Source organism: Microcebus murinus, chromosome 15 (assembly GCF_040939455.1).
Source record: "Microcebus murinus isolate Inina chromosome 15, M.murinus_Inina_mat1.0, whole genome shotgun sequence".
NCBI classification, from domain to species: Eukaryota; Metazoa; Chordata; class Mammalia; order Primates; family Cheirogaleidae; genus Microcebus; species Microcebus murinus.
Window position 1 is genome coordinate 29,511,186 of NC_134118.1, and position 13,163 is coordinate 29,524,348.

The window sequence follows — 13,163 nt, forward strand, 5'->3', positions numbered from 1 at the left end:
TGGAGGAAGGATGCAGAATGAGTCATAGAAATCAAAAAGAAATGGTGAGAGATTTGCCTTGGAATAAATAGAGAAAATCCCTTTTGAGAAATAAATAAAGGTGAAGCTGGGAATAAGAAGTTTTGGAGTTACATTCTGATCACTTTTATTTACTTTATGATTTAAAGAGCAAGGTCACATGCTTAGTGTGAGGGAGTGAGTGTTATGATGAGACGCATCAAAGTATAAAGACTTGAAGTAAAACAGGGTATGAAAGGCATCTCACTGTAGAGGTCAAGCGAAGTGAATAGCAAGTCATTCTGAATATGCTGGGAACTGAAAGCTGTGAATTCAAAAATTGTAAACTCATTCATGCAATACTCTCACTCTTTACTCAAGCAAAGAATAAAGGTGCAAGGACAGCAGGTGCAGAAATAAGTTAGCTGATTCTTGTTCTGGACGTTAGTAAGGCAGATATGTCAGGATGATAAATGGATGAAGGAATTGGTAGTGCTGGCGATGGAGTGCAAACATGTAGGAACATTGGAATTTGTGGGAAAGGAGGAAAAGCCACGGGACATGAAGATTAGCAGAACATATAAGAATATCAGGAGAGAGAATTCGAAGAAGGAATAAATTGATTTATTTCATAAAATCTAGAAAATTTAGTCTATTAAGAGTGTGGGTCTTGAAGAAAAGGTCCGAATGGGCACAGGGCATATTTTATGCAAAACAAGAGGTTGAAGCAGTTTTAAATACATTGTTTACTCCCTATCTTTTAAAGCAAGGCTCTGTAAACTAAGATCCGCACATCAAACTCAGACAGCTGTCTGTTTCTGTAAATAAAGGGATTTTTTTTGCTTGTATTATTTTGTTGTTTTTTTTTTTCTTTTTAGAATAAAGCCATACACATTTTTTTTAATATTACATATGGCTATGGCAAAGGTGAGTAGTTGTCACAGAGACTTTATGATCCACAAAGTCTAACATATTTAATATCTGGCCTTTTGCAACAAACAAAAACCTGCTAACCCTTAATTTGGAGTACTGATTCTCAACAAAGGATGGGGAGCAACTGGGGTGTGCAATAAGCTTTTGCAAATTGCGAAAGGGGTTCAAGTGATTCAAATAATTATCCCTCCCCAAACATCCACTATGCCTTTATATCTCATTCACATCCCTTGAGAGCTACTGGCTCCTAAGGATGGCATTCAAGCTCTTTCTCCATTGGTTTTCTACCCTTCTGTTTCCAAACTCAGTCACGCCAAATATATCTTCTACCTGTCACAAATAGTCCTGTTCCATTCAACTGCACATTGTCTTCTTATAATTGTGTAACCTGGGACATGAACACACACCCAGAGGCATGCACGCAGATGTGCACACAGGAAGTAATGAAAGAAAAAAATGGAAAAGAAAAGAAAACTAAACAATGACTACACCGTATACTGAGCTTTAGAGTCACATAGAACATAGAACGAGAGTCCAGCTTTCACCCTTAGAGTTGAGTGACTTACATGAGTTCATTCTATGAATCTCAGATTCCTCATCTGATAATTAAATATTATTAGGGATGATTAAGGTATAATATACAAGAAAGGACCTAGCATGTTGCCAATATATAGTAAATGATTAATTATACTCTGGTTTCCATGTTGGGAAATGCAACTCATTATTGAAGGATTAGCTCGAAATATTATCTCGCAAAAATTTAAAAGTTGGATTAATCACTCCCTTACCCATTTGATCATACATTCCCTATATTACTTTCCATATTATAATATAGTTTATTTTAGGTATAGTTCTGAAAAAAGACTGAAACTCTTTTAGACAAATCGTGTATTATCAACTTTCTGTCCTACATACCTAATAATCACAGATATATAATTAGAACTCAGTAATTAGTTTGAAGGATGGTAATATTATATTTGCATGATGTTCAATTAGTTCTTCATGAAAATGTCTTTCCATATGTATTTTCCTGCAAATGAACCATATTACTATTATTTACATTTCTATAAACTCAGGAAATGTGAATTCTGATTATTATAAGTAAATATATAAATAAAATTATAGCCATCAATATGAAACATGTCATTTACAAGGTAGAAAATAGGAAATGATATGAAATATAAAGTGTGTGCATTTGATATAGAGTTTTGGGTTCTCAGTAATAGGATGACAGCACAGTTTATGAAATGCTTGAATGCTTCTGGAATAATTTGGCATGACTCCAAAGTGTGGAAGTAGGAAGGAAAACAGTTTAATTAGGACAAGCTAAGAGAACTGTTTGACTGTGTAATCAGAAAGCACTGTACCAAAACTAAAATTGTGGTTTACAAGTTGCATTTGCCTTCTGTTTTCAGCAAATGGCAGTGAGGTTCACATAAGCAATGTGCGCTATGAAGATACAGGAGCCTACACTTGTATCGCAAGAAATGAAGCAGGAGTGGATGAAGACATCTCTTCTCTTTTTGTGGAAGATTCTGCTAGAAAGACCCGTATGTATTAAACACACACACACACACACACACACACACACACGCACACGCACACGCACACCACACTTTACAGATATTTGGGGCATACATTTTTTATAGCTTTTTTTAAAAAGTGAAGGCACCAGAAAACGGTGAAATATACAGCACATTAAAACAAATAGTTTTTACTATGTAGGACTCTTGAAATCCTAAAAGTAGATTTTAAAAAAAAGCTTGTGTAATTTTCATTGCAACACTAGAATGATTTTCTTTTCTTTGCAAGTGCACATGAAATGTCTCAGGTTCTGTCTTCCCATTTGTTCAATCAGGAATTAAATCCCTTGCAAAATTCCTCTCTTCAATGATATTTGGGGAGATCAAGACTTCCAAATATATCTAAGGTGTATTCTATAGGTTGAAAAAATTACTATCTTTCTTTTTCTGTCAGTTGCACTGCAGTCACTGATGCAGGAGCTGTGTAGCAGCCATTCTATGCATCAGGCGCTGTGGTTACTGCTACCCCAAGACACTCACTGTTCCTGGCACCAACACTACTCTGTAGCTGTTCTTGGTTTAATACTAGAAATCCTTTGTCATCACGGTCCATGTAGTCTGATTTCCTCCTGAAGTTATAAGAAAAATGCCCTGTCCCTTTTTTTTTTTTTTAATTACTTGGCAAAGGGATATGGATGGGGTGGAATGCTATAGATGGATTATTTTTCAGGACAGCTGAATTGCTTGGAACTCATAATACTGTTATAGCATTTATCAAGTGAACTCTCTGTAGGCAAACGCACATGCATTTTCTTTCCCTGGTCAGCACATGACACAATATGGTTGTTTGGGGATAGGGTCTGGATGCACTTGGAATGAATATTCCCTTTGCTGTCTGCTCTTCAGTCTGTTATGCTCCTATTAATATAAGTTTTGCAAGGATCTGATATTTTAGGATCCTTTTATTTAGTAGGTTCATTTTATTGAACCCAGTTTTTGAACTAGGATAAAGCATCAACCCAGGAGTCATTGCTATTCCCTTTCAAATTAATGAGTGTGGATATATGTGAGTGAATTCAACAAGTAAGGAAGACTTTACCTGAGTCCTGACTACCAACACATATATTTTGTCTGGCTAGGACAACCATCATATAAGCAAATATTTACAAATAAAAGGCTCAAAGTAGAAAAAGTAAAAAGAAAGCTGTAATAGATTTAATGACCTGGATGAGATCCACCATAATTTCCTGATTTTATTCCTTTTATGCATTCCTGCCAAATGCCAATTTATAATTCATTTTCTGTCGAAAATTAATTTTAGATGACAAATACTTGAAAACAAGTTTTCTTTGTCCTTTATGATGACATTTTTGAAACACTTTAATAACAACTCTACATTCTTATTTTCATCTATTATCTGTCATGTAATTTTTAGTATCTTTATCTAGCTACCAGAGTAAAACACATAAGAAATCTTGCAGCATATATTAATAAATTCCAGGAAAATTTTAGAAGAAGATATAATATAATTTTATTTATAAATTTAGTCATGTGAATGTATTTTGTTATAAAGAGTTTCTGAAATACTTTCTCCCTTAAATGAATTTTACTTGTCACTTTGAGCTCTTACTGGTCAAAATGATAGATTTAAAATAGATTGTTGAGATTATATGTTAGCGCTATACCGTTAAAATTAGAAGCAATATTTTTATGAGATATACCAGTGCAGACCTTACTATATTTATATTCATGGAACTTTCAAATTAATCTCATAGAAAAGACATAACACAAGTGAAAGATTTGGAGATTTTTTTTCTAAACCTGTAATTAACATATTTATAGATGTAAGTTGTATATTTAAATTATACGACCTATTCAAGGATCAGAATTAGAAACTAACGGATTTCAGTGGTAACCTATAAGTCTCAAGCATTACAAATTCATGTTTATATTCTACTATTTTATCTAGTAGAATGCATGAAAATACAGTTTCTTTGGAATAATAAACTTTACATCTGATTTAAATAAATGCCCTTGATTTTTGCTTTGTGTCCTACATATTTGCTACACTCATAATTAAGAACATCTAGGGGATGGTCATGCTGGAGACTCAGACTTGTGGGGGAAGGGGGGAAAGGGCATTTATTGAAACCTGAAAATCTGTACCCCCATCATATGCTGCAATAAAAAAAAAAAGGAACTTATCATATATATGCTGTTGATGTAAAAGGGCCATTTTTAGAAAATAATGCATATAATTAAAATCAGGACAATAAAAATAAGTAAACTAGCTGAGTAAAATATTAGTAATTACTGAAGAATGTAAACTGAAAATGTAATAATATCTAATTGGTAGAAGACAGTTTTCCTTGGGATAATTCCTAGTAGTGAGTAAATTGTCAGGATTCTGTAAGCAATATAAAACCCAAACCAGATAGAGATCATATTAGTGAAAAGTATTGCCTTTTGTAACCCCTATTTTAAAAATTGCTCTGGATTCTCTTCTAGTAATTCCTTGGACAGAGACCAATATTAATTATATCTAGCACATTTGTATTTTGACAGACAAATGGTTGCAAGAAACCCAAAAGAACTAGTTGCAGGCCAGTAAGTGATCTCTTCACTCTTCTTCCTTTCACAAATTGAAAAAATTATTGATTTTTCCAAATCCACTAAAAATAATTTCAGGGATTTTTTTGTTGTTGTTAGTGGTAGGATACAATGTGTAACTAAAAAGCAGATTCACAAGAGCATACATTTTGTAATACAATGTTGTAACCACATAACCAGCTCAGTGATTTGGGGCTATTACATGACTTATCTGAACTTCAATTTCTGTAATATGAAATAAATACTAAATACACTAAAGGATTTATGTTTAAATATTATATATAAAGTACTTATAATAGTGGTAGACATGAAGTAGCTTTTCCTCTGACTCAAGCTTATTTTCTGAAAATAATTTCTTACTCCTTGCTAGAAAAGATTAACGAAAATCTTTTTTTAAAAAAAAGCCTGGAAAACCTGATAATTGCTAAATATCATAAAATTTCCAAATTCAATGATGCATATAGATTCAGACATAGATAATATAGGTATAAATATATGTATGGGTATTTATTAATATGTATTCAAATATGAAATATTTCTCTTGACATTTAAAAACATAATTGACTTAGCTGATTGGTATGTATACATTTTCTTTACTGTAGATATTAAGATATTTTGAATAAATGTCAAAATCTTTTGTCAGAGTACACTTTTGTCACAGAGGCAAAACAACAGCTACTCTTCAGTTCCCCTTTATATGGAATCAATTTATATTCCTATTACATTTTGAAAGTTCTTCTGCAATGTACTTTTCTTCAGTCTTATTTATGAAAGATGCAGAAAAGTATTGAATCCCATGTAGACAGCAATAAAAATGGGGAAAAATTTATAACTTTTGGGGTAAATAACACAACATAGACTGACTTTGTTTAGCTATAGCTTCTGAGTAATCATCCAGCTATTTTCTATATAATATAGGACTCATAGTAGTATCAATCACATTTTACTACACTACATTTCCCAGCAATATGATACTGTTGAGAGAACACTTCATGCAAAACATCACATGGCTGAGTTTGTGTTCCACTTCTATCCTAATCTTTGAATTAGGAAACTTTGATTTACAGTGCCCAACTTTATCAACAAACCTCACTGGAAGTTTTCTCATGTGACGAATTGAACTACAAAAACGTGCTTGAAAGTAATATAGTCTACGCTTACATTAAGGATAGGTTTTGATAACTAAGATTTAATGGAGTAATATACAGGGAGGATTTAAATGCAAAGACCAGTAGAAATGGACCACAGGGGATTGTGCAGCACTCATAACAGGGAGTAGGAAGATGATGTGAAATGTGTGAAGGGATTTAGGTGGAAATAGTATGTTATTTATCTGAAAACATCTTGTACATAGCATAAGTACTTGACACATTTTTATTTCCAATGGAAGTAAATTCCCAGATGATAATGATTCATCTTTAAGATGAGGTAAATGAAAAGCGGTATGAATGTAGGCTGCTGTAGAAAGCTTTTAAGTTACTGGCTGCATTAAGCATTAAACACAGATTAAATCTCACTTTGCTAAAATTTTAAATATTGAAATATAATGTCTAAATATATTATAGTGCTTTATTGGAGTAAAATATATAATGATCAATATAATAGTATATATATATCTTTTATTTTTATTGTCACAAGCAGTGTGACAGTTGGAAATATTAGGTTATTGAAGCAATCCTTATTTTAGAATTTACTCCAATAAATTAATAGTAGTTGACGCTATTATTAATAAAAATTAATATTTTGACTTCATAATTTATTGTGAACTAAAAAATAATTGTCAGATTCTTTAAAAATTTTTAAATGGGTTAAACATTAAAATAAGTTTATTTGAATAAATAAATTATGTGAATATATAATGCTCATATTAGTTAATAATTGTCATTAAAAGGCAATAAGTTTAATTCACAATACTAAGATTTAGAAATATGGTTAAATTCGGCCACTTGTTCTAAAATATTTTAAAAGACATATGAAAGTTTATGAAGTATTTGCCTATTTTAGAATTAGAGGAAAGAATCATAAAATAGATTAAAACATAGTCTTTTTACATAGCAAAGCATTATAATTATGACATCGTAAACTTTGGAAATAGAACAGATTCTGATAACACAGGCAAATTAATTAACCTCTCTAGTCCTCATTTACTCCTTATTTTTACAGAATGGAGAAATATACTTACTTCAAAAGGGTAGTTGTATAGATTTAAAGAGATTACTTATGTAGGATCTTATTAATGTCTACAGAGGCTAGAAAGATAATATAAATAGGTGAATAGTGTAGTCTATAAAGAGGTATAAGTGAAGCCAGATGCAACAGTCATCAACTAATAATTATTTCTACACTTAAGCAAAGTGATATAGGTGCAGCAGTCATCATATTAATAATTGGGTTTTTTTTTACACTCTACAAATGGGAGATAGGCAGAATAATTAGGAATAGAGAAAATCCATAGTTAAAAATATAGTATAGACATCACAGCTAGGGTGGAACTTTAATCCTAACAGTCATGAGCTAAAAGCTAGAATTAAATAGAACCAAATAAAAATAAATATTTGGGGGAAAATAAAGTAAGTAAATGAATTAAAAATGTTAATTTTTATTTAACATTTATTGACTATTATTCATTAGAGGAGTTATATTAATTATATTTTAGGGGAGAATGAACAATTCATATTTCTTTTTCAAAAGACCAAAAACCATTTGTTTAATATATTTGATACAGACATTTACATAGTAATAAGCTTAGTATGAACTAAAATGCACTTAGGATAATCAGAGTCATGTTGAGGTTAACTATACTTGATAAAGATTTATTATTTTATGAGCTTTCACTATTTATCACAAATTCTAATATTCATTCTTCTCAATTTGGCCAATGATATTGTCATATCCTGTGAAGTAACTTGTTTCGTAAATCTTTTCCTCTGTTGACCCAGAATACACTGAAATTATCTGCCTCATGATTTCCATATCTGTATTTTTAAAATAATACCCCTTTTAATGTCACTAAATAGATCTATTTCTAACAATTGCAGAGCCGTGTTGCGTTATCTAATAGGATGCTATATGACCTAAATGTCACTGAATTGACAGGCTTACAGAAATTCTAAGCATTAGGACATCTCTATTGCATCCATAGCAAAATAAGACTTAAATCCTTCTTATTTTGATTTATTGTCTAAATTTTCTCTGCAAAATGTCATATACCTTTAGGAGACTGTTCAATCTCATCTCATGTCAATGCCAATGTACAGGTGAGGGGAAACTTCCCCTTTCCCCTGAAAGTTTGCTGAAAGATCAACTCACAATTAAGGCAGATCAATAAGAGAAAGGTCTATTTACCATGCTTATGGGGAGAATCACTATTCAGTATCCCAATGAAGTTCAGATATTTTGATACCTGTCCTTTTGGAGGGGAGCGGGAGATGAGGAATACAGGTAATTCTGTTTAGGGACAACAAATACTGCTACAGAGGATAAATGGATGGGGGAAAGCAGATTGACTCATAAATGATTATCTTTATGAATTAAATTAATCTGAGAGATGATATTATATTTAAACATTTTGGACCAGGTTGGGTTACATTCTTAATCTTCTTTCCTGAAATATATTGAGGTGACAGGGAGAGAAAGGGAAGTCAGTTGTCCCTTTGATCTGTTGATGGGTCAGTCAGGTTTATGCAGATAGAGAGAAATCCCTCTCCAGTCCTTTTTGATCTTGAATGGCCTTTAATTAAAAATATTCTTTATATGAAGGAGTCACATTTTGGGTTGAAATTTTCCGAGTTCCTTTACCAATTTGACTAATTTATGATAAGTGATTATGAAATGTTATTTATATTACTTTAGGCTCACAGACTAGGTGTGTGAATTTGTTGAATATTATTCAATAGAGAAGCTATATTAATTATATTTTAAGGCAGAATGAACAATTAATATTTCTTTTTGAAAAGACCAAAAACTATTTGTTTAATACTTGATAAAGACATTTACATAGTAATAAGCTAAGTAAAGTGACAACTCTGAGTATAAAAATCTCTATGAAACCTTGAAAAAATGTACATACTAATATTGTGTTGGTGTTGTTCAGGAGAAAACATTAGGACTGCCTTTGAGATTCTATAATTGCAGAGGCTTTAAACTTAGTGAATCCTTTATCAAATGACTGTGTACTTGGGTTCCAAAACAAGTAGAAATGTCATCACTTCATGATTTTCTAGATTCCTCTGATATAGGAATTCAGTCATATAATGTCATAAATGTGTGAAGTGCTAATAAAACAAATGTGCCTTTGCCATGCCCAGGCTCTGGAGTGAGGTGTCGAAGTGTGGTGTTTTCTCAAAGTTTCATGAAGTCTAATTTAAGCCACACATTGTTATCAACTGTGTGCAAACAGCCCAGATTATACATCTGTGTTTCCTATTGTCCTCTGTTTGCCCAGATATCTGAATTCTGATGAGTGCCAATTGTGGGTGGATATGTCAGAAAGAGTCAGACAGTTTGATTATCATTCTGCCTCCTAATTTGCTTTTTTTCCCAACTATGTGTGCATTTTCATATTTACGTTGCATATAAAATGTTGTTAAATATAATATTTCTTAAAACACACTTTTCTATCTCATGCAGTAAAATTATGTGCCAATTTGACTATCTTTCCACTAAATCATCTACTGACTATTGGTTATCAAAAGCTCAGCACTTGTCCTTGGGCTGCATCAGAAGAACGAGGACAAGTGTTTAAGGAGAAGGAAAGAGAAGTTTCCTCTTTGCCACCAAATGAAAGAGAAAGAGAAGTTTCCTCATTGCCAGCAAATGAGGAAAAATAGCAGACTGCTATCTCAAAGTGCCAAATTTCCTAGTAGTAAGCAGAAATACAGAGTTTTTAAAGGGAGGCCATTCAGCTTCAGACAATCTTGTGACCTCTGTCCAGACCTCCCCTTGGAGAGTTCCAGTTGAGCCACCTCCTACAGCACAAAGAACAGAGGACATTCCCCTGCCCCTCCCAACAAGTGGCCTGAGGCAGGGATGCAGGTCCTAGTTCTCAAAAAGGAGTTGGGGATGTTTAAAGGATACAGAAAATATTTTTGCTCTTTTTATTTTTCAGGCCATTCCTTCTGTTACATATCTAATACATGTGGTTACACTTAACCCTGGTTGAGTGTATAATAAATCTTCTGGAAACATTCTTGCAATAGTGAAATTTTAATAGAAACTAAATTATTATGAAAATATTTCTATGTTTATCTCAAATATGTCCTAATAGAACATCAGAATGTATTTCTAAATATAATTTAGATTCAGAAGATTTAGAAGCTTATACTAAAGAAAAAATATATACTATTTTCTAGCTTCATTATTATAATTTATGGAAGTAAAAACACTGGTGTATAATATTTAATACAATAATTAATGTGCAAATTATGACCATCAGAATGTAATTTGTGTTATGTTGCATAAATCAGAATGAAACATCAGAGAAAATGGTATGATTAAGTTAAAATGAAGAAGTTCTAATCATAAAAATTTGCCCAAAGGAGATTATCAACACACATAACTGACAGGGACTTACCATTCTAAATAAATAAATAGGAAGAAATCAAACAACAAAAAAAAATCCGGCCTGTAGTTTAAAAAGAAATTTCAGGGGCAAAGAAAAGAGAAGCACCCATATGTTTTATGCAAAGATATTAATTCTCATTAGTTATCGAGGAAACACATCTTATAACTATTATAAATCCATAAAAATGTTTAAGAAAAGCACAGAGAAATGATATTTCATATTCACTGGAATACCAAAAGTTAAAAAGCAGCATAATACAAAGACTTGGTGAGGTTTGGAAAAATAGGAGTCATTACACATTGCCAGTAGTAATGTCAGTTTTGCTACCATGCGGGGAAGCATTTCAGCATATTATTAGAGGTGACTTTTTGCATAGCTTGCGTGCCAGCGATTACACACATTAGAAGAACACTGAATAGCCATACATTCAGAAATTATTTAGGGAGTACCTACAATGGACTGAATATTTTGTTCTAATTTTAAAACTTCTTTTTAATTTGCCTTTTAATTCCTTTCATATTGCCATTAAACCAAACTGACTAGTATAATGTATACTGTTTACAATGGCTATAATTTGACTTGCATAATTTAAATGTGTGAAGCCAGTTACCTTACAAAGTGTATGAATAATATTACTGTATTACTCTCCAGACTTAACTATTTGTTTCTCAACTGTCCATTAGAAAAAGGACATTTACAAAATTGAGAAAGTGACTGAGAACATTCCTACTAAGCAAAATAAAAATTTCCAGGGAACAATAGGTATGTTCATTCATGCTTTCACATGCTAAATATTTCTTGAGGAACAAATATTGCTAGCATGTGGCCAACATTAAATAAATCAATTATTTACTTTCAGAAAGGCTATAATTGAGTGCAGATAGAGATGAAAACCAACTTTAATACATAGCAGAATGAAATACTTGCTGTAATAGATATATAAGGCAAGTGTGATAGGATTACAGACATAGAAACAAATTCCAACTAAGTTGAATAAAGTAGTCTCTATTCAGGTGATGAAATTTGAGCTGGTCTTTGGTAGCTGTAGTGATGCTTCCATTGCTGGGGACTTAGGAGAGGGTCAGACCTCGGGAAGAGTCATAAAGTACATAATGGATTTGGTTAACTTTGTGTAATATATGATCATGAAAATATTTGAGCTACTATATGAGACTGGATTATTGGGTGGAACCGAATTTAAAAAGGCATTAAAGTGCATGAATGGGAAAAATTGAATTAGGAAAGATATGCAAACTATATTTCTCCAAAGATAAAAACCATTTTCTAAATATTCATTATTTAGTGTTTATCCTAGAAATATCACAATAAGCATTTTTTTCTGCTGGATTTTATGTTTAACATATAGTGGGCATTTGAGTATTTTTATTATCATTTTTATTACTATCAGGGTAGGATTAAGCCAAATTCCAATTCTTAACATAGTTTACACAGCAAGTTGTCATGATTGGTTAGCTTGTTTCCACCTGTAATCTCAAGGTGGAATATGTGTTGTGGAAACTCATTACCCAATGTTGCTTGAACTCAATTAATGCTAGCATTCAATGTGAAATTGAATTATCTTCATTTAAAAAAAAAATTTAATTTCAGGATATTATAGGGGTACAAGCATTTCAGTTACATGTTATGACTTTGCCACATCCCAATCACGATTTGACATATGCCCTTTTCCCTGCTACTACACTCACCACATCCATTAGTTGTGAGTTTACCCACCCTCAACCCACTACCCCCAAAGAATATTACTACTGTGTGAGCACCTTAGTGTTGATCAGTCAGTGCCAGTTTGATGGCAAATACATGTGGTGCCTATTCTTCCATCCTTGTGATACCTCACTTCAGAGGATAGGCTCAAGCTGTATCCTGGAAAATATAAGAGATGCTAGATCACCATCATTTCTTATAATTGAGTAGTATTCCATTGTATACATATACCATATTTTATTAATCCACTCATGGGTCGATGGGCACTTGGGTTGTTTCCACATCCTTGAAATAGTGAATTGTGCTGCTATAAACATTCAAGTGCAAATGTCTTTATTATAGAATGAGTTTTGTTCCTTTAGGTAAATGTCTAATAGTGGTATTGCTGTATCAAATTGTAGTTCTACTTGTAGCTCATTGAGGTATCTCCAAATTCTTTTCCACAGAGGTTTCACTAATTTGCAGTCCCACCAGCAGTGTAAGAGTGTTCCTATCTCTCCACATCCTTGACATCATTTGTTGCTTTGGAATTTTTGATACAGGTCAATCTTACTGGAGTTAGGTCATATCTCATATGGTTTTGATTTGCATTTACCTAATGATTAGAAATGTTGAGCTTTTTTTATATGTTTGCTGGCCATTATTCTGTCTTCTTTTGCAAAGTTTCTGTTCATGTCCTTTGCCCATATATTGATGGGTTGTTTAACTTTTTCTTGTTGATTTTTTTTTTTTTAGTTCTAAGTAGATTCTTGTTATCAGCCCTTTATTGGATGTGTAGAGAGCAAATATTTTCTCCCATTTTATAGGTTGTCTAT

The 13,163-nt window shown here is 32.4% G+C and overlaps 1 protein-coding gene across 4 annotated transcripts in view; it reads left to right on the forward strand.

The window, feature by feature from the left end:
• Positions 1 to 13,163, forward strand: part of FSTL5 (follistatin like 5) — a 696,991-nt gene that overhangs the window by 565,309 nt on the left and 118,519 nt on the right. For all 4 annotated transcript variants that reach the window (XM_012735602.3, XM_012735603.3, XM_012735600.3 and 1 more), the window contains exon 10: positions 2,346 to 2,480. In XM_012735602.3, the coding sequence (XP_012591056.1) occupies positions 2,346 to 2,480 (135 nt within the window). The remainder of the gene's footprint in view (positions 1 to 2,345; positions 2,481 to 13,163) is intronic.